This window comes from Agelaius tricolor, unplaced genomic scaffold (assembly GCF_023055355.1).
Source record: "Agelaius tricolor isolate 1412-34295 unplaced genomic scaffold, bAgeTri1.0.p SCAF_10, whole genome shotgun sequence".
NCBI classification, from domain to species: Eukaryota; Metazoa; Chordata; class Aves; order Passeriformes; family Icteridae; genus Agelaius; species Agelaius tricolor.
This window is the reverse complement of record NW_027269270.1, coordinates 25,854,010-25,881,391: the sequence shown is the minus strand read 5'-3', so window position 1 is coordinate 25,881,391 and position 27,382 is coordinate 25,854,010. Positions and strand designations below refer to the sequence as shown.

At 40.3% G+C, this 27,382-nt stretch overlaps 1 protein-coding gene across 5 annotated transcripts in view; it reads left to right on the top strand.

Moving 5' to 3' along the window:
- Positions 1-27,382, top strand: part of MYLK (myosin light chain kinase) — a 195,011-nt gene that overhangs the window by 84,493 nt on the left and 83,136 nt on the right. For all 5 annotated transcript variants that reach the window (XM_071435291.1, XM_071435295.1, XM_071435293.1 and 2 more), the window contains 6 exons: positions 1,558-1,594; positions 3,465-4,027; positions 5,695-5,898; positions 6,970-7,104; positions 13,949-14,101; positions 27,244-27,381. In XM_071435291.1, the coding sequence (XP_071291392.1) occupies positions 1,558-1,594; positions 3,465-4,027; positions 5,695-5,898; positions 6,970-7,104; positions 13,949-14,101; positions 27,244-27,381 (1,230 nt within the window). The remainder of the gene's footprint in view (positions 1-1,557; positions 1,595-3,464; positions 4,028-5,694; positions 5,899-6,969; positions 7,105-13,948; positions 14,102-27,243; position 27,382) is intronic.

Here is a 27,382-nt window from a genome sequence, read left to right as displayed (position 1 = left end):
CATCCCTCTCTCATCTCAACTTTTGTTTGTGTGTAAATAGATGTGACAGTGTTCACAGGGGTTCTTGGATGAGGCAAGAGATGAGAATGTTGACTCCATGTTCAAAAGGCTTGATTTATTATTTTATGATATATATATATATTACATTATAACTATACTAAAAAGAAATAGAAGGAAAGGTTTCCTCAGAAGCTAGCTAAGAATAGCAAAGAATGAATAACAAAGGTCTGTGGCTTGGACAGAGAGTCCAAGCTATCTGGTCTGTGGTTGGCCATTAATTGTAAACATTCAAGATGGCCCAATCACAGACAAACCTGATGCATTCCAGAGCAGCAGATAACCATTGTTTACATTTTGTTTCTGAGGCCTCAGCTTCTCAGAAGGGAAAAATCCCAAAGAAAAGGATTTTCACAAAAGATGTCTGCAACAAATGGATTCTTTTGGTCACTCTGAATGTCATGGCAAGTCCAAGCATTTAGATGTGAATTTTTGCTTGCAAAACACTGTGGAAATGAGGATATCATCCATCACATGATTTTGTCTTTTCCCTGAGGCAGAGATGCTGAGAGCATTTTCATGAAGTGCTTTTTGATGACTTGAAAAATTTGTTATCTTGCAAATTAATTATTACGTGTCTTTCTACTGTAGTTTCTAGTCTCACAGCTGACAATAGCATAGGTGCAGCTTTGATCTGACCAGGAGAAAACAAATTCCATCCTGAAATCTTAATTAGGGGGTAATGTAGAGATGTGGTTGGTATTTGGCCTAGAATGGCATTTCTCTCCTATCAACTATTTATCTCATGCTGCCCCCAAGAGAAACACTGTCAAGGTTTTTGAGAATTCATGGAGGATTACAAATCAGGAGACTGATTGTGGGTTAATATGTGCTCAGTTTTATCAATGCAGCTGATGAGGCACCTTGGCAAATCAACATAGCTCAGCCATGTTCCCAGATTTCCTGGTGGTTGCAAAGTGAAGAAATGTGATGGATTAGCTTTTGAGTTATTCGTGTTAGTCATGATAATTCTTGCTACACAGCAAATGGGTTAGTAAATGTTTACAGGTGGGTCCAGGTTTTGGGAGGTTTTACTCCAGTTTACTTGGTTCTGTGTTTTAGCCAGAGGACTGCTGCTGTTTCACTGTGAGGGTGCTCAGGTGTAGGACTGATTGATGGCTTGTATTCCTCTACCTCTAAAAACTCTGTGGAATTACCATAAGATTTGATAAGCTGCTTTCCAGCTGGAATCTCTTCATACACCTCTCCCCCAACAGAGAGCTTTTGAGGGTCCCTGAACCTTTAGCGCTGCAGGGTTGTGAGAACATGATGCAGCAATGTCTCAAAATGGACCCAGACCTCTTTGAGTTTCAGCTGAGCAGCTTCCTGTTGTCCATATCAATTCCAAGTGTGGTGACAGTCAATCTTGATTTCAATGCATTGAAAATTTGAAGAGTGAAGGTTCTTAAGTATATTTTTTGCTTAAAATCTTCTCCAAATTTTTAGAATTGTGCACAGTATTGTGTGTATAATTTCCCTGTTTCTTCTTTTGTATTTCAGGTCCAGATAAGACTGACACATACACTCAGCCACCTTGGTATGTTTTTACTGGAGTACTGTCTCTGAGTGTTGAATTGCAGTGCACTGATTTTGACAATTACTGCATGTGCTTTCTTCACAAAGATAAATTTTTGGGGTGTCAGTCTATATTTGGAAGTCAGAAAATGTTTGCTTGGAATAAGATTCTCTCTTGCTGCTTGATTCAGCTGGTAGACTCATAGGAAATAGCTGGTGGAACTGGTGGCAACATTATGAAGTACAGAGTTCTGGTCTGGTTCAGGAAAGCAAAATTTTAAAAAAACCAAGCTCAGTGAGCAGAAATTCTACATTGTACCAGAGGGTCAAATGTCATTTTTGGAGTTAACATTGAGTGCACCTTGTCAGTACTGAGCTAGTTGTTCTTTCCTGTCATACACTAAACATGGTATGGCCATGGTCTTAGCTGTTGTCTGAAAATACATATGAAAGTAGGGGTGAAGTAACAAGAAAGAAAAAAATAGAAAGAAAATAGAAAGAAAAAAATAGAAAGAAAAAAATTTAGGCCTTTATTGGGATTTTTAATTAAATTACTATAACTTTTAAAATTATTTTACAGAAGTACTTTTCTTCATTAATGGGAAATGCAGGAATGAAAAGTTCAAGGCTGTCTGTGTAAGACACTTTGATGAAGGCCAGTTGCTTTGTAGTCATTGGGATGTTTAATCTGTTCTCAGATGCCCTGGATGAGATTTCTAAATGGCATGCTCACACTGTCCTAACTGCAAAGTGGAATTGAAAATGCTGTGCTATTCTGTTTTTCAGATCTGTGTGATTTTTAGGAACATACTTGAAAGTAAGTTTAGTGTAAATGAAACTGTGCAGCACTAGAAGCAGAACTCCCCATGCATGTGGTTCTCCAGAGTAGTTCTGCATCCTCCATCATTTATTCACACACACAAAAAAAAAAAGATGTTTTTTAAAATGAAAAAGTCCTACTTCCTGAAAAGCAACTGCAAATCTCAAACAGTACATGCAACTCCAGCTGAAGAAAGTACCCCAGTAAATATCCCAAGTCTCCCTGAGAGAATAAATTAATGGCACCAAGTGTAGCAAAACAGAGCTGGGCTGGAAATTGCTGCCCTTATTTCAGATCTGTTCCAATTCTGCCTTGGAGTAATTCTCTGGATGTGTGAGACACAGACAGTGCTCTACAAGTAACAGCTTAGGGATCAAGGCAGTCAACTTCAATGAAGGAGATTAGATTTAAGTCCCCAGTTGGTCAGCTGCTCTTGTGCTCCCAAAGTACTGAGCAGCAGATCAATCATAATTCTGAGAAACTCTTCCTAACAAATGCATAGCTGGTATTGTTACATCCAGTCAAGTTTTAAGGTGCCAACACCCCTTCTTCCTCCCCAGACTTTGGTCTGGTTTCTCATCAGTCCTGTTTGGAAATTACCTGAGTTACAAGACACCATAATTAGAAATAGTAAAATTACTTCACAATTTACATTTTCATTTCCCTTTAGGGAAGTAGTTTATGTGACATTTTGAGCTACATTATACATGACCTCAATTTATTAAAGCATCAAGTAGTATTACATCATGGTCATTCAGATCTCATGTAATTGCTTCCCATCTAAAGAAGTGCATGCAAGGTTAATGTCTGACTCACAAAACATGTTAGAACTTGAGCAGTGGACTTATATTCAGAAATTTCTGAGTTGACATAGTGTCTGAGCCCTGATTTCATCTTATGAAGCTTTTCACTTCACCTCTTTGACCCATCTTCGTGATCTGTCTGAAAGAATCTAAAGGTTAATCAGTTCACCTTCTTGCTGAGGGTTTATATATTTATGTCATTAGTGATAATAATAATAATGAGTCTTTATACAGTGTCATGTATCTCCAAACTTCTCATTTTCCTTCAGCATGCCACCAAAACCAACCACACTTGCTGTTAAAGCTGTTGAAAATCCAGAATTCAAACAGGCAACCAGCAATGGGATTCCTAAAGAGCTGAAATCCAGCAGCACAGAACTCATGGTTGAAACCAAAGACAGGGTGCCAGCAAAAAAAGAGTCTGTTTACATCACCAGAGAAGCCAAAGAAAGTAAGCAAGGACAGCACCAAGAAACCAACACAGAACATAAAGAAGGAAAAAAGGGACCCCAGGTCTTGCAGAAAACTTCAAGCACCATCACACTACAATCTGTCAAACTGCAACCAGAACCAAAGGCAGAATCCCAGGCCCCTTCCATCAGACAGGGTGAAAACAGGAAAAGGGGTGTGCAGCTCCTGATGTCAGCTCAACAAATGCCACCTCCTACAGGGCACATCAGTCCCAGGACTAGAGAAGCAGAAAACAGGTCTGGAGCTCAGGGGGCTGTAATGGAGGAGAAGAGGGAGCCCCTGGGAATTCCTCCTCAGTTTGAGATCCATCCACAGAGCCTGGAAGCATCAGAAGGCCAGGAGATTAAATTCAAGAGCAAAGGTAAAGGGATGAAAATGATTGGAGCCCCTGGGTTTAGTCAGAAAGGGGTTCCCTTTCTATGTGTAGAAGTGGAAAGCAGTTCCTGGTTCTTTGAAAGTTGCTCTCCTCCTAAAGCCTTTTGGTAACAGATGCAGAATCCAGTGCTGTTTCCACAACACTTGGTGAAATTTTCAAACCAAACTATGCCATGGTGTCCATCTCCTCTCTCATCTGGGGTTTCCCAAGATGTAACCAATGCTGCTCCTTCTAGGAGATAGTTTTAGACCCTCTTATATGAGGCTACAAGAGCAAAAATGGGTGGTACACTTTCCAGAACTGTAATTAGTGACACTGCCCTTGAGCCAAAAAAAAAAAAAACAGAGGAGAAAATACAATCAGTCAGTTCATGTCCCTAGGGGCATCTATTTTTATGTCTCATATTTGGTCAGCATGATCTCAATGCTTCCTAACAGCTGAAATGATAAAGTAAGAATTAAAAGGGAAGTTTATAGTTTGCTCCACAGAATATGAATGAGTTTTAACCTCTTAGAAGAGTAATGAGAGTTGCATTTTGCTGAATCTGGGTAGTAGATTTGGAACACTTCTCTTTTTTAATTAATTGCAATTTTAGAAAATAATCTGGAAGCATTTTCCTTTTTTTCTTTTTTAATAACATTTACACTTCAAAGTGTTCACATAAATGAGAAAGAAATTGTTTTTTTGTTTCTCTAGAGGCAAAAAAAAAAAAAATCACACAACACCATGGTAATTTATTTCATTTCTTGATGAGTCTTGCCCCATGAGTACAGATTATAATTTCCACCACAAGCAAGCCTTGAGCATTTGGAGCGGAGAAAAGATTCCAAAGATTTTGGTACATTTTAAACAGTTTATTTTTCACATATATTATTAAAAACATGAATTGTTTTCTGTCAGAGTATCTCACACACTTCGCAAACTTTAACTAATTCATGACCCTGTTTGATAGGTAAATAGAGCCCCTATCACAGATAAACAGGGAGCTCATCCAGTTTTTATTGCAGCCAGTGAATGCCTTTTTGTTTGGCTCTGTACCCAAAACACAAACTCTTACATGCAAGGCAAGGTGTCTGCAGGGAAATCACAGTGGGACATCCCTAATCCCTTTAATAGGTAATCTGAGAAACTCTCCTGAGAATCCTCTCTGCAGGTGGTGACCAGGGTTGCTTTCACTGACCCTTCTCCCTGCTCATGCAGCCTCACCTCAGGCAGGTCCAGGACTATATCAAAGTGACCTTTGAGTATCTCCAGGGCAGGGAAAGTCCACAGCCTCTCTGGGCAACCTGTGCCAGTGCTGAGTAAAAAGGAGTTTGTGTTTGGCAAAAACCTTCTCTGTTTCAGTTTCATATCCATTTTGTCTGTGACTTTTAGAAGAACAGTTTTCAGCCAGAAGCTTTTTTCAGATATGGTTTTATGTATTACCAAGTATTTGTTATTTTAAGAGATGGACTAGCCGAGAAGTTTTAGAAGATCAGAAATGTCAAAATTTCTGACAACAGTTTTGTGTATTGCTAATTAAGGTTTATATAATTATATATGTGTAAAGTGTACCTAATTTATACTAAAGTAAATAATACTAATTAAATATATATTAAGTAATATTAGTTACGAATACCTATTCGTAAAAGTCCAAATGTCTGATTGTCCAGTTTCAGGGAAGCCAAAACCAGATGTGGAGTGGTTCAAAGAAGGCCGACCTATTAAAGCTGGAGAAGATGTCCAAATATATGAGGAAGATGGAATTCATTGCCTGTGGATAAAGAAAGCCAACTTGAGGGACAGTGGATCTTACAGCTGTACAGCTGCCAACCCCAAAGGCCACAGTTCCACCAGCTGGTTGTTAACTGTCAGAAGTAAGTAAGTTCTTGTGAGCCCATCTGCACTTTGGAAACTGTGGCTGGACTTTTTTAAGCTGTCAGAGCGTGGTTATTACATAATTTTTGTTTGACTTCTCTGTGTAGGTTAATTCTGATTCCTACCTCTGTGAGTAAAGTGGTGTGTAATAGCTGGCAAGCCACTTCATGCATCAGTTTCCCTTCTGAAATATTGTGGGTTTTGTTGTTTGTATAGCTAGAACCATCTCAATACATGGCTTGTACACAGGGAGGCCTATTTTCTACTCAGGTTTCCTGTTAATACTTGTATTTAATACAGGCTGTCAGTGGGTTTATTATTGTTGTTCTGCATTTAGTTTTTTTGAAGTTGCTTAGCATTTCTACACTCCAAATTTGAAATGTTTTTTGTGTACAAGCCAATTCTGTGCAGAAGAGTGAATAAGAAGATAAGGGAAGGAATGAGAATTATGATTTGCTAAATTCAAGAACATGTCCCAGTGACAAATTATTTTAAGCTTTCAGGCAGTGTTCTACTGGTCTGCTTGAAATTTTTGTTGGTTCTAGCAAATCCTGTCCTCAGTTGTAATGTTTTCACCTGGTTTTAAGTTTTGTTCTGAATCTATGTTCATGTTAATGCAATTTTTCTCCATTTACTGTGCCTGAAGTTCAGCCAGGATACCCAAGATAATTTCTTTCTGTCTCATGAGAGACCTTTAAACTGCATCTTTAAGTCACACTGTTTCTCACTGAGAGAAGATGAACAAGAGCAGAGAATTAGCCATCCTCTTCTTTGTGCTGAGCTCTCTGCTAATATGCTGCATACACTTCTAGTGATGGGCTGCAAATGATGGATTCTGGCATAGGAAATCACCACCTAAAGCAGAGCTTGAGGCCTGGCAATGCCTGCCTAGGAGATGAGAGAAGAATGCCTTCCTTATACCAGTCAAAATTATTTCTATCCCCCGATAAAACATTTCACCGTGGTTAGCCCAGCCATTTCATCTAAGCATACTTAGAAAAAGGCTCTAAGTGGTAAAGCTAATCTCATTAATTTCAGTTGAAGGAACTGTTTTCATTTTGCTTTTTAAGGGCCTAAAGTGGAAGAGGTTGCACCATGCTTTTCCAGTGTCTTGAAAGGATGCACTGTGAGCGAAGGGCAAGACTTTGTGCTGCAGTGCTGCGTGGGAGGGGTCCCTGAGCCCCACATCACATGGCTTCTCAATGGTAAGGAATCCCCTGCTCTGCAACACCTGCATGAACGCACTGACACCCCAAAGCGCTCTCCATCACCCTCATGCAGCCCGCTGGGACACCTGAGGAAAGCCCTTTACAGGAGCACCGAGTGCGCGGAAAAGGCGCCGTGAGCAGGGGCCGTGCTGCCGCAGTTCTGCGAAGTGACCAGCAGGGTGCGCTGGTGACACGGCTGTGCCAGGTGCGTTACCTGGGCTGTGTCACGCGGACACCCCTGTGCCAGCTGAGTTACCTGGGCTGTGTCACGCGGACACCCCTGTGCCAGCTGAGTTACCTGGGCTGTGTCACACGGACACCCCTGTGCCAGGTGCGTTACCTGGGCTGTGTCACACGGACACCCCTGTGCCAGCTGAGTTACCTGGGCTGTGTCACATGGCTGTGCCAGCTGAGTTACCTGGACTGTGTCACACGGACATCCCCATCCCCTGTGCCAGGTGTGTTACCTGGGCTGTGTCACACGGACACCCCTGTGACAGCTGAGTTACCTGGGCTGTGTCACACGGACACCCCTGTGCCAGGTGTGTTACCTGGGCTGTGTCACACGGACATCCCTGTGCCAGCTGAGTTACCTGGGCTGTGTCACACGGCTGTGCCAGGTGCGTTACCTGGGCTGTGTCACACGGACACCCCTGTGACAGCTGAGTTACCTGGGCTGTGTCACACAGACACCCCTGTGCCAGCTGAGTTACCTGGGCTGTGTCACACGGCTGTGCCTGCTGAGTTACCTGGGCTGTGTCACACGGCACACCCTGTGCCAGGTGCGTTACCTGGGCTGTGTCACACGGACACCCCTGTGCCAGCTGAGTTACCTGGGATGTGTCACACGGACATCCCTGTGCCAGCTGAGTTACCTGGGCTGTGTCACACAGACACCCCTGTGCCAGCTGAGTTACCTGGGCTGTGTCACACGGACACCCCTGTGCCAGCTGAGTTACCTGGGCTGTGTCACACAGACATCCCTGTGCCAGCTGAGTTACCTGGGCTGTGTCACATGGCTGTGCCTGCTGAGTTACCTGGGCTGTGTCACACGGCACACCCTGTGCCAGGTGCGTTACCTGGGCTGTGTCACACGGACATCCCCATCCCCTGTGCCAGGTGCGTTACCTGGGCTGTGTCACACGGACACCTCTGTGCCAGCTGAGTTACCTGGGCTGTGTCACACGGACACCCCTGTGCCAGCTGAGTTACCTGGGCTGTGTCACACGGCTGTGCCAGGTGCATTACCTGGGCTGTGTCACACGGCTGTGCCAGGTGTGTTACCTGGGCTGTGTCACACAGACACCCCTGTGCCAGGTGTGTTACCTGGGCTGTGTCACACGGCTGTGCTGCTGCCCTGTGCTGAATACTGTGTTGCCCCCCTGCCTTTGACAGGAGCTTCTGCTCCAAGCATAACAGGTTGGCATCATGATCCCACAGAATCCTGCAGTTCTAAGCACGGTATCACTGAATATTCTGAGGTGGAAGGGACCCACATGGATCATCAAGTCCAACTCTTACATGAATGGCCCGTACAGGGATCAAACTTGCAACCTTGGTATTACTATCACCACAATCAGACCAACTGAAAACAAAATTCACAATTCCAGCTGTACAGTGCAAACAACCTTAAGGTGGATATAGGAAAGCAAGTGATCATTTAAACATCATTAATTTTTCAATATATGTGTTTATGCTTTTCAGTCTGAGTATTTCACTCAGAGGTAGGGAGTAGACCAATGCCTGGTTCCACCCTTCCGTCAGCTGGGTAGGTCCTAATAGGTGTTAGCAGCTCTGTTCCCAAGATCTTGAAATCAAAGCTCTTCTGGTTTCTTCTCAACTAGAATATGTTCCTTGGCATTCTAATGTTTGCCTAAAGCTGACTAAAGAAACCAGTAAAATATATTTTACTTTTATCAGACTGTATATTCTCCTACCCTGCACTGATTACACAGCTGAATAGTCAAGTTTTCTTGACTGCCTCCTAATATAATAGCCAGACCCAAAAATCAGTGTTTTGCTTTGATTCCAAATTATTTCAGTGATCCAGGCACTATGTGCTTTGGCTAAGGACTCTCTCCATTAAAAGCCATATCTGTAAAACACTAGAAAAATTTATTCAGCTTAACTCTTGCTCACCTCTTTTACTCCTGAAGTGCAATTGATTTTTTTTAAGACTCTCCCAGGCTATCTGTCTTTGAGAGTGTGTGTGTGTGGTTATTTTAAAATTAATTATTTGCACATGATCTCTGTTTTCCTTTAGCTATTCAGAGTAAATGGGTTAACTGAAAAAGGTGGCAGGGCAAATGAACCATGACCTTGAGATTGGTATGTTCCCACAGCCTGGACTGTTCCCCTTCCCAATAACTCCATGTCCAGAATAGAAAGGCCAGTGCTTTATTTACAACACAAAACATGTGAGTAAAGGTTCTGACACTGTCCCATTGGACACCATTTGTTTCTCTGTCTGAAGGCTATGCTGAAGTTCCTCCTTTGCAGATGTGAGCAGAATCTCTGGCAGTTCAAGAATTGTCTTGCAGCTCAGGAGCAACTCTGAGTCAGTCATTTCATGTTCATATCCAAGGTAACCTTGCTCCTAGTGTTCCCTTAGACATTGACTGATGTAGTTACATTCAATTATCTTCACATACAGAGCATCTTCCTGTCTCAGATCACTGACTTTGGGTTGATTTTCAAAAGACTTACAGCTCATCAGGCACAGATATATGGTCTCCATTTGTGTAGCCATGTTCTAATCAGAACACTGGTGTCTCCTGAGAAAGAAAGCCTAGACATAAATAACCCACATGTTCCTGTGATGCACTGTGCTTCCCTGCCTTTTTTAGGTTGTTTGTTTTTTACTGACCTTTCTTCTTGCTGAATCCATATGTCTGCCCCTGTTCAGGTATAATCATGTTTACATTGCATCCAAGCTTCTAACTGCAGTTGGCTCAATATCACAATGTAGGTGGGGTTTTTTTAGTTAGTTGGATTTCAAACCATTAAAGTTCTGTAAGTGAGAGTCAGTGCATTAACTCTGCTCTTAAATCAAAAGTCAGTGATGAGTCTGCGTAACAGAAGCACAAGAAACTCTCATAATAATAAAAATTAGACACATCATATATTACTCTGAAGACACAAGCACACGACTTTCATTCCAGGCTGCTGAAATATATCACTATAGTTTAATGCTTTTCTGTCTTGCATAGGATTGTGAGACATAACTGTTTATATACCATTTTGATACAAACGTGAAAGGATTATAAACAGTTGTTTAATGTTGATAATTCCATGTACACTCCTAGGGGTATTATTTTACTCAAGGATCAAATTTGCTGTTGTGATATCCACTTGAATGCAAACATTTCCTTCCTGTCTACCACCTAGCTAGATACTACAAACTCCTCATATTTATATCCCTGATCAAATAAAGGAGAAAGTTGTGAAATATTACTCCAAGGAGACATAACAGTGCTTTTGGCAAAATGACATGGTGGAGTCTTTCATCAACTGGCCACATGAAGAAAACAGTATATTCACAGTATATAACTGGAGGCAGGCAGACCAATTCTGTTTAAAAAAAAGGTTTGTTAGCATCTGCTCTTCCTGTCTGCAATGTAAAGCTTTTTATATTCACAACTGAACTCTGTTAGGACAGAGGATAAAGCAACATGCTGTGAGCAACCCCACTACTGTTCAAAATACAGCACTTTTGCAGAACTACATAGAAATAAAAATCACATGCAACAGGATGTGTAAAGTTCACTAGAAAATATCAAATTCAAGTTGTCTTCCAAGCATGACAATGATAACGAACCAGAATTAATTTGAGCAGAATAGTGGAGAAAGAATGTATATCTTGGTGAAATAATGAATGCAAAGACCAAGTTATCAATCATAAGAAGCAGGAACAGAAGGCTGCTTTGAGAAAAAAATTAAAAAAAAATAAAATAAAGGGAGGCAGCAGGACCTGCTCCCTTCCAGGCTGGCCATCCCTGGACACTGAACAGGCTGCATGGTGTCCAGTCTGCCTTCCCCAATGTCCAAGGATTCCACGCCACCTGAGAACTGAAAGGAACTTGCAACAACTTGTACAATGTTACATCCAAGTACTACTTTAGATACCAAGACTATTTACCAGCTGTGACTGCATACCAATTCAAAATATTTTCCAAGCATTAGACAGGTTGACCTCTCCTTCAGGTCAAGTGAGACAAAACATAGATGATGTATACTCTGCATTGTCTGTAATTACTTCTTACCATCTGTAAGGATGAGTAGTTTTCCATATTCATAGAGAGTCCACAAATACGAGCTGCCTCACTGAGCTACGAGTTTCATCCGAGCTCTTGCTCTTCTCTGCAAATCCTACCATTAAAGCTTTTGTCCCAACTTTTTCAAGGTGGTTCTTTTCTCCTTCTGGTGTTTTTTTGTTCTCCAATTCTATGTTTTATTTAAATTTCTTTCTGAATTTTCAGATTTATTGGCAACTTCCCTGAAAGTAAAATTCCTGTGTTTTAGTTCTGTGACAGTACTTTAGTGTGTAACTCCAATTTACTTTATCTTTTTAAAATACTTTCTAGTTAACTTCTTTTTCAATTGCAGGAATAAGGAGTGTATGACTGTTAAGTAACTTTTTATTCATATTGCTTTCTTTGTGGGTTTTCTTTCTTCTTAAGTTTAATTGAACTTCTTTCTGCTGAATTTAAGAACAATATGACCATGACTTTAGCATAACAATTCTCAGTAGTGTTTGGTTTTAGGATAGCTTTGTGATTTGTCCAGAAAGCTTTTAATAAATGGGCCAGGGGAAAATTTCCTTTCTTCAGGCATAACATGCCAGCAGAAAGGTATTTTTTGTTATTGTTCCTGCTGCCAAGCTGTCCTGGGGATTTGACTGTTCTGCCTCTGGAGAAGGGAACATTTCACTACTGGGAGAGTTGTTTTTATTACATAAAAATATAAGTACTGTGGATGTAACTTAGGGTCTTGCTGCAGGTTATTCCTATGTTTGTGTTCTTTTTCTGGAGTCTAATGAAAAGGCTGTTCTGTAAGTGAATTCACTATTTTTTGAATAATGCTAAAAAATAGCCAGTTTCGTTGGGAGCTGAAGTGAAACAGACCCTTGGCAAAATTTGAGGACATGGTAAAGAGACCACATTTTGCTTTTCCATGCAGAACACTTTCCCTATTCATCTGGTTACCTACAACAGAAATATAAAGGCATTGTTCTGCTTTTCATGGTGCAGCTTTTATCCCGCGTGTGTTTCTGGAATGGCATCATAGCATCATTTGTCACCACTAATACCTTCAATGTCAGAATGCCATGCAAGGACCCTGTCAGGAGAGACATTCTATAGGTGGACTAGGAAGTCAGTCCAGTGTCCCTTGTCCTCTAACAGAAAGCTTTGTCTGCTTGGGCTTTAGCTCAGCCTGTACATATTTGAATGTAGTCCTATTCCCACATGCAGAAACACTGTGGTTTAGTGTAATAGTTCCAACAGTCTGTGTGAAAATGAGCTCAGAGGAGCTAGTAATAAGAATAGATAATCTGTGACAAAGGTTGGAAAGATTTTATTCTAAAATTCTTCTGGGTAGTTGATTAAATATTCACCGCAATTTTTCATGCAATAGAAAATATACTAACTTAACAGATGGTTATAAGCAAAGGATGAAGATCATCTACCACATTTTTAATATATGCAGGTATTGGATGATGCTGATTTTGGCATATGTTTGTATTTCAGAATGAAACTGTGTATGCATATAGATAGTGCACAGATAATAACTGCCTTCTGAGTTGGCTTCCTTTGAACATCAGAGATGAGAGAAAAATCTGTCCCATCATTTAATTTATCCTGTTCATAGTGCAGAACTGGTTCATAAAACCCTAAGAGCTGTGTGCTTTAAAATTATTTTGGCAATGAAATAAATTTTGATCTTTTTTAACCACAAACTCCCGAGCAACAGACACCTTCAGATCAGTCCTGCACAATTTCTCTGCTGTTTCATCCTCTTCTCTTAGATGACCATGATTTCTATTTCCAGCATGATGTTTATGCACAGGTATAAGGCTGGCTTAAGTATTGCATACACTGGGAAAGCAACCAAAGATGAGTCAGTAGTGGAAACTATTTAATATTGGGAAAACAGATTGCAGAAGCATTTCAGAAAGTTAAGGCTGAGACTCATGACAGTTCCTGAAACAATTGCAAGACAACTTTAAGCCATCTATACTAATATTTAAGCATGTCAAACCAATTCAAGGAAGCGGTTTCTTAAAATAATAATAATCACATCACCATAGATGAGACTGCACCTTTCTGTTACTGGCCATACTGTAGTGTAGATTGACTGCTTCTCTAAATCAGCTTCTTGGTTCCATTGCAGCTTTTACTGTCTCTCTTGGAATGTTTTCCACTACAAAATACCCCTTGAAGGACTTCAAGTGCTTCTCCATGCCCAACCGATTTTGCACATCTAGCTTTCTCTGCATTTTCTCTAGTTTCAGGGAAATTACAAGATGTCTGAAGCAAACACACAGTTCTGGTCTTATCCACCTGAAAGAGAATCCAAAATGAACTTTTACCCTTTTGCTGCTACTCAAGGTAGCAGGCAGTGAATCTGGTGGTGAGCTTTGTCTGACAACCATGCTGTGCTTTGTGCTTGGGATGCTGCTGGTTGTAGTCACTAGAGAGCAGTGGCTGTGCACAGAGTGGGATTTGGCTCTGCACTTTCATAGGCTGGCTGGTCTTAGGCATCCAGATTTCACTGAAAGCTAAAGTGCTTTTGAAATTTGTGGCTGATGTACTAAGTCAGTTCTTTTCCTTTCTGTCTGCAGACCAGCCAATTCAATATGCCCATTCCACTTTTGAAGATGGAGTTGCAAAACTGACTGTCCAAGATGCCCTACCAGAAGATGATGGAATTTATACCTGTCTGGCTGAAAACAACATAGGACAGGCATCTTGCAGTGCTCAGGTCACAGTCAAAGGTGAATATCTCAGACTATTGTTATTACTGTAATCACACAATCTTTTTTAACAAAAATAACTTTGGATCCCTAACAGAGGTGGTTGTGAGTAGATTCCATGTTTTGCCAAGCTTTTGTCAGCTGGGTACCTCTTCTCTCCATTGCAGGTGTGTGCAACTTAAGTGTTTAAGTACTGTGTAAAGTAATAACCACATTTCAGAAAAAGGTATTAGTGCTTTGACCTTCCCAAGGGCTTAGTGTACAGAGCAGTGAGGCTGTTCAGGAAAAGGTTTACCAGTGTAAGAAAGGACCTGGACAGCTGAAAGAAAAAAAATAACTGCAGTATCACCAATATCACCCATCAGAGAATGTTACAGGGAGGAGGCAGATGCTTCTCCTTTCTCCTGAAAGGCAGAGCAGAGACCAATGCCAGGGACTGCAGTTGTGATAGCAAATGCCAATATTCTTGTTCTATTGCTAAGATTTATCAGATATAATTCTGAACTGACATCTATCACTATCAGCTAACTGATAGATAACTCTAAATAAGTGGAATTTTGGTAGTGAAAGTACCAGAAGAACATTGTAGTAAGCAATTGAGGTGACTTGTTGTCTCAGAAATCTGACAGAGTGCTGATTTGACAGAATTGATTTGTTCATGAAAGCCATAATTCTGTGCTAGAATCTCAACAAACACATGAAAGAATTCAAAATGAAGACAAGAGCTGACAGAATTCCATGGATAAATTCAACAGTGAGGTAGTATCCATCAATCTCATGGTCTTTATTCTTTCGATCTCACCTGGCATCAGTCTATTCAGGTGTTTTGTTTAATGGCCTGGAGATTATCCCCTCCTGCCTCTCCAATCCCCCTCCCTCAGACTCTCCCTCCCTCTACAATCAAGCCTGTATTTGGTATTTTTCACCTTCAAATGATTTTTCCCCAAAGTTATAGCAGTTTGTCACTGCCTGTCCAACAGACTGCTGAGGGACAGCTGCCAAGGGAACTATTCCTTTTGTTTATGACTAAATAATACCTGCCCTAAATTTGTACATTCAGTTTGGTGGGAAAAGTACCCTGATCCCTGTGATCTCAAGTTTTGTCTTTGTTTACCAGTGTTCTGAGGTGTTTGTCTACAGCTCTTTAGTGTTATGCCTGCCCTATTCTGTATGACAAGGTTAAAATAAAAACAAAGTAATTCTGGTAAACCTATGAGTTAATTTCTTGATCACCAAGCAGGAAATATAACCATCCCCTCTCCACCCTTCACTCCAGAAAAATGGCATGAAGTAAGAAAACATTAATGTAAAATAAACCTGAAACTAATCTGTTCTCAAAGTTATCAATTATGATTTCTCAGGAGCATTTCACCTGCATTAGCTAAAGGCCAGTGAAGAGTGGTCCACCTCAAGGGAGCTGTTTTTGACCTGGGGCTTTCTGATCCTTGACTGGGACTCAGAAACCAAAGGGACAGTCCCCTCTTACAGAGCATTTCTCAGTTATTTTAGGGCTGACAGGCAATGGTAACACGGGAGCCTTTCCCTGGGCCTGTGTGCTCTGCTGAGCTATTTCAGGCCACGGAGTCACTCTTGCTCTGTGTTGAATTCCTCTTGCACTTCACACAGTTTGGGCTGGAAGGCTGCTTTGCCGCCATCATGGGGAGTTGGTTTCTCTCATCTGCATCCCATTCTGTTTTCTAGGAGTCATGGAGTAGGGAGGGGGAAGAATAAGAGTAGAATTAAGAACATACATGAAAGGCTGTAAAACTACATGTTCAATATTTTTACAGTTTTAGCTATCCTGTCTTCTTCCCTAGAACTCATTATGTCCCTGTGGCCATGAGGATTACAATAACTTTCCTCAGATCAAGTGGATTTTTCTGCCAAAAATAGTACCAAATTTAAAATCTAATTTCCAAATCTCTTATCTGTTTGTGTATATTTTTCCATCAGAATCTCTATCAAAAGCTTCTTGGCATTAGAGTTCTCCGAGTCTCTGAATGCTGCTACTAAGCCTTCTCTAAATGCTCAGCCTGTGCAAACAGATTACAACAGAAAATGGTTGTATGTGCAGAAAGGGAGAAAACCAAAAATCCTCACCTGACCAAACACTGCATTGTGGAATAAAGTCTGCAAAATCGTTTCTGAATTATAACCCATCCTTATCCAGGTCCTTTTTGTCTCCAAGATGATTTAAGGATGTCAAGTTTGCTGCAGTGCTCAGTTTTTACATTCATTGTTAGAGAAATAGTTTCCTTTTGTATGTGAGAAGTAAGCCATATTTAATCTAAGAAGGAATGGATGTTCTTGGCATATCATCAGTATTAGACCAGTTTTAGAATCCAGCTTTTCCTTAACTTGCTTCTGTGGTCTTTGGACACAGCTCTGTCAAGGTCTACATTTCAATCCATACTGCCATTTTTGGCTTTGCTGCTCTACCACAGCAAGGATCTCATGAAGGGACATAGCTACTCTGATCACTGGGAAAATCTTACCTGGAGTGAATAGCCTTTCTTAACAATAAAACTGATTTTATTTTTCTAAATGAAATTCAGCTCATAGATAACTCAGAAAAGTTAGCAGCAAGGATAGTGAGTGTCAAACAGTTAAATTCACATCTGAATTGTAGTGCAGGATGATCCTTTACCTGCTAGTAGGTTACAGATGTTATCTAGCCACACACCATGTTTTCTAATCAACTTAGATTAGAAAATCTGTGAATTCTTTGCCTTTTTGATAGTCTATTACTTTGTTTTTTTGAAAGGAAGTTATTGTAGGAAACATTTAAAGGTCCTTTGCCCAATAAAGGGTTACTGTTCCAAGTCCAGTTAAATTCAAGAGTGGGATTTTTTTCTAGTAGTTTCAGCATGATTTGCATTGGGCCCTGGATAATTAGCTAAGCTAATTGTGGCATAACTTTCCTTTTAAGTCATCAGTCTCAGATTCATTTATGGTTGTCATTTTCTTCCTTATTATTAAGCAGGATAAATTCTGTCTAGCACTGGGCAACCTCAGTATTACTCCTTAGTTTTGTATGGAAAAGGGTGAAGGTACTTAGCTGTTTGTAGGAGGCTTTTGGCACTGTATCAAAAAAATCCCACATTTCATATGGATAGGATTCATATAGAAGTGTAATAGTCCTTAAAAAATTCAAATTCATCACTTTTCTGCTTATTTAAAGTGAGAAATTACCATATTCAGATCACTTCAGATCTCTGTGCTTAAGAAAGTGATCTGAAGGCTGAGTAAGTTGGGGTAGATCCATCAGGTAGTCTGTGGAGAAACTAAGTTAATCAGGGTGAAGCTGATTTTGGCCTTGTAAAGGACTAAGTAGATGAGGTGAGCCCTGACAGCTGTCCTCCCTCTGTCAGCAGTTTCTCAAAGCTGACACACAGGTAGAGAGGAGCTACAGAGACTGAGCAGGACTCCCTGGAAAAAACCAGCTTAACAAATGTCTTCACCATGAGCATCATTTCTAACTGAACCTCCCAGTGAGTGGGGTGCACTGGCCTAATGCCTGTAAGCCTGAGAGGTGAGAAACAGTGTTATTCAAACACTCAATTGTAGAAATTCCTGAACTGGCACCATTTGCTACTAAATGTAGGATTATTTTTTTTCTTACGCATTTTTTGCTGTTTTCCACACACAGGAAAATCAAAGTTTGGGAGGCTTTGGGGCTGATGTACATTTTATTTTTAAAGTTTTTAAACAACATGTGCATGACTGATTTGTTCCTGTTATTGTGTATGCAAGCTATTGTATTTGGTGTTCACATTTTCACATTTCATATTACAATTTTCTTATTGTTCTATGATATGAAAATAGGTATACAAGCCATTTTTAAATACGCCAGGCATCCAACTTTAAAAAACAAGCAAACCAACCAGCTCTTAACAGGAATTTCCAGAGTACATTCAGGTCACCTGAAATATATGGTGATTATACACTGATGGGGATTGCAGATACTCAGTTTTATTTATGAATTTATTAATCAGGCTATGAATAAATTATGAAATTATTTATTATGAATTTATTAATCATTTTTAATCCGGGTGGTTGAATAGTTTAATCAGTTTTTTATGAATAGGAAACTGAGGTGAGGGAAAGTTAATTGACTCTGGATGCACATGTGTAGTGAGTTGGTGTTACTGTTTTGCTGAAGCTATGACAATCAGAGTATAAAAACAATACAGATGGAAGTAATAACTGGTGTAGTTGGAAGGTAAGGCCAGCTCCCAGAAATGGTGATAGTTCTTCAGGTCTGCCTCATTTCTGAGATAAGCCCTCTGATTTGTGGTTGTCTGACAGTTAACTGATCACTGACAAGGAGTTACAGGTCAGGTCCACCTGTAGAAAAAATGTGTCAAAGGGATGTTTAATTACCTGACACTCACACCAGTACCTGGGTGTGCTACACATGATTATGGACTGCAGGGAGAGTGGGCTCTGCTGTGCCAAACCACATCAATACTGCATGGGGAAGCTTCTCTTATTTTGCAAACAGACTGCATGTCAGAGGGGCAGGTGATTGCCTGGTCCAGCTTTCTCTAGGTATGGTATCAAGCTAGAGCACTTGCTGGGACTCCTAGGAGAATGTCCTCTGCCTTGCAGCTCTGCAGTAAATGACAAGCAAAATACCTGACCCACTGCACGCTCCTTGAGATTTCCGCAGCCTCCCTGCCCCAGGCAGCAGCACCTCTGGCTGTTTCTAAGATGGAGAACATGAGGTGTGGGCAGTGAGAGCAGCAGGGCAGGCTGGCAGCCACAGTGCTCCTGTGGGCTCTAATGCTCTGCAGCCACACATTCTGCTGATGCTTGTTTTCTGCACACTGCTGGTTTTTTGTTTGTTTCTTTCTTTTTTAATACAGGCCTAATATTCTTTGTAAGCGGACACTATTCAGCAGATAGAGCTGCTCCTGCTTATTAGCTCTTGACCTCATTTCTCTTTCCCTGCCAGCAGTGCATTTGCCTGGGCTCACATCTGTTCCCCTTTCTCCCCCACCACTTTCTGTTCATGTTTTTTTTTCCCCAATGCAGCCTCCCCAGCATAAGTGTCTATGTTGGGCAGCCTGTAGCCCTTCCAAGCCGATTACTGTAGTCATTCATTGGTCACTGCACGAGCAGATTAGAGCCACCTGAAAGCCTGCCACAGTCCCTGCTGCAGCCAGTTTATCTGAGCAGCAAAGGGAGATGCTGTCTGAAAAACCAGTTTGTTTTGTTCCTGGCACTCTCCCATCTGGTGTGAGTGGGACCATAAAATATAACCAGGTGGAAGAAAACCTTTCAGGTAGGAATCTTTTCCTTCAGTCATGAGAAATGCTCTCTTCAGGTCGTGGGTTGTTTTTCTTTCTGTCTCAGAAGGAGCCTTCTTAGACATTAATCGTTTAAAGAAGGTTATCACTGCAGTAAGCAGCCTCTCTTTGGGAGGCCACAGCTCTGTCTCTCTGAGATCCATATTTCTGCCAAAGGTAAGCAAAGAACACTCTTACTTTCCAACACTGATGAAATGTTTGTGACAGCTTATCAAAGTCACTGCTTATTTGAAAGCATTTTGCTTTATTTCAAGCATAACATAAATGACTAGAGATGACTTTACAAAATATGCCAGTCTAGTCCTATTAAATGGCCAAAAGGCATTCCAGAGCAGTAGCTGGGTGGGACCACTTGTCTTTGTAAGTATTGGTTTCAGAGCACGAAGTGAAAGGGAGAGGGCTTTTGTTACTGTATTGAAAAGTCAGAGATAAAATGTCATGAGCATCAAAGAACTCTGTTGCAAAGCTTTCAGGAGTGCACCAAAGAGCTCAGTCCAGCATTCTGTATGGTTCATCAATAGCTATTGATCAGCCCTTCTAAGTTTGGGGTCATTTTTTTTAAATTGCCTTCTTGCAGGACCTCAAGACCAAATGTGGAACAGAATGCCAGCTAGAAACCAAAACTGAAAGGCAAAAGCAAAACACGTGTGAAAGCTTTTAATAATAGAAGATGTGACATCAATATAAAAAACGCACTCTAAAGACAGTTTCTTATTATAAATCATTTCCAGAAAAAGGGGAACCAAATTTGAATAAAAATGAGGGATGAATGCATGCAGAATAAGAAAAATTTAAATGTCAGAAATTGCATTAACATTTCTTATAAATGAAATTAAAAGGTGAGATGCTGACAGAAAAAAAAATTAAAAAGACAAGAAAGAAATGAAGAAACTTACCCCTAAATCAACTGTGACACATGATCAACAGGAATCATCTGTTGAGAGGGTGGATAAACACTGGAACAGGCTTCCTAGAGAGGTGATCAGTGGCCCAAGCCCTTCAGGGTTTAAGGGGTATTTGGACACTGTCCCTAACATCAGGCTTTAACTTTTGGTCTGCTCTGAACTGGCCAGGCAGCTGGACTAGATAATCCTTGTAGACCCCATTCACCTGAGACAGTCTGTTCTATTCTGACTATTCACTCACACCATGATTCTTACTGGTGCAGCCTTTTGATAGTGGGATTTCTGCGGTGCCATCTCAGTTGCACAGAATTGTAGAATGTGCTGAGTTGGAAGGGACCCATCAGGATCATTGAGCCCAGCTCCTGGCCCTGCATAGGACACCCCAAGAATCCCACCTTGTGCCTGAGAGCCTTGTCCAAATGGCTCTTTAACTCAGGCAGGCTTGGTGCTGTGACCACCTCCCTGGGGAGCCTGTTCCACTGCTCCACTGGAACAACTGTTTGCAGAACAGAGCTGGCAAAAGAGGTTAAAATGCTGACCTGGTGGTATCCCATACAAAGGAAAGACCCTGGAAAGAAGGAGCATACATGGAGCTGCAGGATAGAGCTTGAAGCCTAGCCCAGACTAAAACAAAGATTTCCAGACAAGATAAAGTGGAACTTGGTCTCCTTTGCATTTCCCCAGCCACCCTGACTGGTACAGGCTTAGGGCATTGTCAGTCTTAGGTTAACAGTTTTTCTGTGTCATGCACAGCTCAGTTTTGGACAGCATGGAGACAGCATGCAGACTATAACTTGCTCCAGCTCTTAAATCTTACCATCCATTTACAAAAAAACAGACTATAATTGCAAAAAAAAAAAAATGATGGGAGGTAAATGTGTAAATAACATTGCTAGGTCATTGAACACCTAGTTCTCATGACCTAAGTTTGCAAAATGGCATACTAACCTGAGATCTTTAATAAAGCAGAAATGTTCCTAGATGTCTCAGGAGCACAAAGGTCTGATACATTTTTATGCCATTATAAATCAAGTTTTGAATTTTCGAAAAACTCTCAGAAAATGTTATGCCTCAGGCCTGAGGCAAAGACACTTTACAGAAAGGCAAATGTGTGTCTTCATATAAATTTTTTGCCCTATAAAATCTCTTAACTTTACAAATAGCATTGTTAGCTTAAGATTTAGTAATGGCTGGATTTGTTTACACCAAAAACATTTGAGGATGTGAAACTCGTTTCAAACTTGAGATCTGTGTGTGAACCCAAGTCTTGTTTTGAGAGGTTTTAGTGGAATCTGGTGCTTCTCTCTCTGAGCCTGCTCACACAGAGCTTTGTGAGTTAAGCATTCTCCTCAGCTCAGTTGAGTTATTGGCCTGTGAGCCAGACTGATATTTAAGCACCATAAATGGTAAATGTTGCCGAGGCAGCCCTTCCGCACGGCTCGGAGCAGGCATTGCTTGGCAGCCAACCTCACAATGCTGGCAAACAGATTCCTCCAGTATAATTAAACCTCTTGTAAGACTAAACACTGCGAGGTTTTGCAGTGTTCTGAACATAAGGCAGCAAACTCTCTATTCTTTGTGTGTCCTTGACTTGTGACCAGTTGTAACCCTGGCCTTGGCCGCTGAGTTGGTGCACTGGAGCTGTGTGTAAATGCTGTGCTGTAGCTGACCCAGCTTGAGCTGGGGGCTGGAAAGGCCAATCTCCAGAAGCTCCTTCCAAACTCAGTTATTGTGTGATTCTGTGCAGTGCTCAGCATGCTGAAGTCCTGATATTTCAACAGGAGATGTCAGCATTCTGCAGCTCACATGTACCTTCAGTACATCAGGGTAGGCAGATGAACAAGAAAATTTCCTAGACTAGATGATGTCCATAAAATGTTAACTGGTTTGACTACAGCCCAGGTAAAGCCCAGATCTGGTCTTTGGAAACCTTCTTAAGGTTTGCATCCTCATATGGATATTCTTCTTCAGTTTTGGCAGCAAATCTGGGAAGGGGAATGGCACTATGCAATTACTGATTCTTTTTTTCCTTCTCTCAAGGATATAGATTTATCTGTGTCTTTTAGCTCAGAATTTAAATAGTTGGTTGCATAATTGCCCTTAAACTGGTACAGGTGTATTGTGCAATTGACTTGTACTAGGTTAACTCTTCAGTGCAGCATGAATTTTCCCCTTTTCTATTAGATATGCACCTTCAGCTCAATAATTCACCATTGCTTATCAATATAAATATGTTTACAAATATGCTGAAATCCCAAGTCCTGATCCAGATCAAAGCTTTACAAAATGCAAGTTTATTTTGGTTTAGACCCACAGTTAACATTAAGACTCCTCTTGCAATAACTTCCAGTCTGCAGATATGCAGAGGTTACATTTATGTAAGGACTCTTTAAAACCCGTATTGAGAAAATTCAAATAAAAGGAGAGCATTTTTTATCACTTTAAATTTCTAATAATACAGGTTAATAAATAATCCATATTTGTAGTCACTGTAGATAGATTATATTACTGGATTACATAAATCATGGAGCACAGAATAAGAGATTAGTAGAAATAGTTTTATATCAAAGATAATATATCTTTTCCCATTGCCATTTGAATATGCCGAGAATTTGTATTTTTCCTAAGAAATTGAAAGAATTTAAATTCTCCTTAATCTCTATGGATTTAATGCAGTAAGTGGCTTTTTTAAACAGATTTGAGTGCTTATTAGAGTGCCTTTCTAATAAAAAATGAACCCTCAGGGGTAAGGGAATGTGGTGGGAAAAGCCTATATTCCTTTTGCTTTGTTGAAAATATATGTGGGTATAAAAAGTACCATTTACATGCTTTGCTTACTATTTCTGGTCTCCCAGGCTGTGTTTCCCACTGAGTTGTGCATCTTATTACTTGCTGTTTCCCAACATTCATGCATATTAAAGCCTGGGGAAAGGCAAAAACCAGGAAACTTTTAAGTGGGATTGTGATGGACTTTTAAATCTATCTGTGTAACACCTTATCAAAAACGTCTTGAAATGACAGAGAGATCACTGTCCACTAGAAAGGCTCCAGCTGGGTTTACATATTGTGCCAGGCTCTGTGCAAAAAATTGTTCTCTGTGAGATGTCTCTCAGAAAATCATAGTTCTCTTCCATATTATCTTACACTATTTGACCTGTGTAAAACCAACAGCTGTGGCTATAAAATGGTGGCAGCTTTTGTAAGCTACAGTAAAGTACACTAGACACAAGTTCTGAAAAGAAGTCATTGAAATGTACCTGTGTTTTATCAAGGCCATCTGTAGGAGCAGTAGGTAGGGCTCTCTGATGTCCCCCATGAACTGAGGGAATTGAGTGCACTATCAGAAGCTGATTGAGGAAGGGAAAGGGACAGAGAAAATTAACTGACAGAGGAATTTTTAGTAACTGTGTGTTGACTCTTATATTCTTTGTTTTCATTCTTAGAGATGAACCTACTTCTATGTGAGAGCAATAAAAATTAAGAGTGATGAGGGAGCTATTAAATGGCTATTATAGGTGATTAGAGAGCATTAGCATAATAGACAGAGATCAGATCTCCTCTTTTTTCACATCCAGCTGAATAAGCTTGAGGATGCATAGATACATAATGAAGTCATGCCTTTATGCTAATGTCAAACAAAATTTTCCTTGGGTTCCAGATTTCCTTTCTGGTGCCAGATGTGCTGTACTTTTATTGTCCATAGTTTTGGCAGCAGAAATACCCTGCAGTGTTATGAAAGAGGATGTTGCAGCCAGAAACACAGTGACTTGCAGTATCTCAGCTGGAGCTTTGCCTCTGCCTTCTTGCTTTCCTCCTGTCCTCCTGCTTTGGGCTCTGAAGCCAGCACTCCCTGAGAACATATGGATTTTGAACCCCAGCAGAGTTTATATGGTCAAAGGGACTTTGGAGGAATGAGGGAAAGCAAGCACTAATCCTGGCCAGGACTTTCTGTGCAGTTTGTTATTTGTGTCCTGTTTTCATTTCTGCTTCCCTACTATTTTTCTGGTACAGGTCATGGATTTTGTTCCTGATGTATGAAACCAGCAAGCACCTAGCAATGGCCAGGGAACGTGAACTTCTATGTTTGTTGCACTTGAAGCCACCCTTTTGCAAACAGTTTCTAGCTTTTTGTGTACGATTTTCCTTTCAATATTTTAATGTCAAAATAAAGCCAGGTGTTTTCAAAAGGAAGTAAAATCACACAGTGTCTTTTCAACATAAATAGGAATAAGAGTTATTTGCTTAATCTCAAATGATCAGCATCCCATCTTTTCACTCCAAAATCAATTTTATTGTTGTTTTTCCAAAAAAGACCTGTAAGGCTAATATTGAAGGAGCCCTTGGGTATATTATATGTAGAGTGCTGCTATTACTTCATAAAATTGTGAAATGTTAAAGCATTCATCAGACAAACACTGAGTCATTGCATAGTGCTATCATAAATAAACAACTAAAAGCATTTACAAGCTTCAGAAGAATTTGAAAATAGTTAACATTCAGGCTTTGTAAATTGGCCTCTGCATGATTGTACCAGTCCCTCTGAGAAAATGCAATGATTTTAGACTAAATAACAGAATTAAAATGGACTGCATTTTCTTGTGTAAAACATCTGTGAGAAACTAAAGTTGTCAGTAGATAACTTGAATTTTTTCTAAGTCTAGAAGTCCATAACATCAAATTTCAAGTAAAGGAAAAAAAATTAAATCAGCCCCCATGTTTTCTTAATGAAATAGCATTTATGGGTTACAACTAAAGTCTTTTTAATTGTTGCTGCTACATCAAGAAATATTTGATGATTTTTGTGATATTCTGATAAAATTGTTGGTACAAAATGCTACTGATTAACATACACTTCTAAACAACAGTAGCATAAGATTAGAGATCCCCTTTAAAACTATATATTTTTAGAGTAGGGGGGACACTTATGTTTTGAAGAAACCCTGTTCAAGTTGCCATGAAATCAGACTTATTAGTCATATATTTGCTATATCCTTGATGACACATGTTTGGGTAAGAATACTGGTTGTTTTAGCCATGATTTCTTTGTTGGTCTAGAGCCACAAGTCTGCTTCTGTTTTTCTTTCCCTGCTTTCCTCTTCTTGTATATCTGCCTTCTAGATTTGCAGTGTTACCAGTTATCTCAGTAAAAAGGATAACAAGAACCCTTTTTTATCCATACTTTTCATTCTTTTTTTTCCCCTATGCTTTTTTCCTGTCTTACTATTTTATTTGTTTTTTTTTTTCCTTTTCTTCCTTTCTTTTCCTCCTTTTTTTATTATGTGGATTTCTTCTTTCCCCCACATTTTGTGACACAGTTTCCTTTTGAGGGACAAAGGGATTTCCTGCAAGACATTAGAGCAGTGAAGGTGCATGTGCTGATGTTGCTTTGTACAGCAGTTTCTCTGAGTAACCATTACAAAACTGAGGGCTGTGGTGAACCACAGGAGTTTATTTCTCTAGATGAGTTTCCCCCAGCTTCCAGGCTATTTTCTGTACAGCATTAGTCACTTCCAAGCAGGTGCTGTGGGAAGCCCTAAGGCTCATCAGTGTGGTCTGATGGGGAATCAGGAATTTCAGAGTTGTGCTTCCATAGCACCAATCCAAATGGGTCTCGCTCAGGTCCCATATTTCCATTCTCACATGCATCAATGTCTCCCTGCTCAGTGCCAAGAAAAGACCTGCAGCATGAGCCAGTGAGACAAGATTTTGGCTAGAAAAAGCTTTGCTAGAGAAGAGGAAAAACTTCCCCTCCACGCTGCTTCCAAATTTATGTTGAGCTCAAATTACCCGAGAACAAACTTAACTTTTTACCTCCAGGAGGTTCAGTTGCTGCCTTTTTTTTCTAATCACTAATTTTATGAATTGTGGTTTTTCTCCAGCCTGGCACTTTCTGTAATACTATTTTGGATGAGATTGATATTCCTTTGAAAATTTTGAAGGTAGGGATAAACAAAATAAAAATATTTTCACATGTACGTAGGGCTGGAATTTTAAAGGCAAGGCATAAGAGGTCTGAAAAGAAGCTAAACCAAACAAAAAGTGTATCCAAGGGACTGATAAATATTTATGACTTTTTATATTTGGTCATGATCACTGTTTGGGCTTCAAAAGTGTCTTTGCTCAGGTTTTTAGAGCAGGAGTATATTTCCTGGTCTAGTGTACCATATAGATCACAGTTAAATAGTCTTGTTTCATAGCCTCTGAATAGCTGTGGCTAGTGGAAACAGCATATCACAGATAGACTGAAGAGTGGATTATTTAATTCTAAATTCCCTCAGTATTTGATTGTACAGCCTCAAAAGAAAAATTTTTAAAGCCCTAATCCAACAGTTTTCTGATATATATTGATAACTCAGGTTTCAGTCTTTCCTATCATCAATCAATTGCTGAAGTAAAGGAGAGGAGCGTGGTGACCTCAAACCTATTGGATATTGACCATCTAACAATCTAAATGGTTTGTAATGGTTTGTAATTACTTACAGAGTTACAAATCCTGTGCTGCAGTGAGCTTGCATTTCTAGCTCATCAATCACAGCAATGGCAACTTGTAACATCCCCTAGGGTTTTCAAATTAATTTAGCAGTCATTACAGGCACTGAATTTTTGGTTACAAGTTTTTGGGTTGCTTTGCTTTTTTTTTTTTTTTCACCTGAGCATGTGTACTTGGGGAAAAATGAGTGTGATTTCTCAGTGATACTCTCTGATATCTGTTAACAATGATTTAAGAGGATTCTCGGAAGGAGGACAGTTCCATTCCTATTTCTTGTCTTTCTGCTTGGAATACTGGCAAGGCAAAAAAGCTTTATTAGGTGGTTTCAGTTATTTTTGCCTTCTGAGAGCTGAAGCAAAACCACTGTCTTGAAATCATGTTGTGCCTAAGGTCAGTTAAAGTTTGTCTTGAAAATTCCAGTAAGCGACCCCTTTTGTTCTTTTTTTGACTTCACAGAAAAGAAGAGCAGCAAGAAGTCAGAGAATGCACAGGCTGCAAAGTTAAACAAGACTTTTGCACCCATCTTCCTTCAGGGCCTGACTGACCTAAAAGTAATGGATGGAAGTCAAGTGATAATGACTGTGGAGGTATCAGG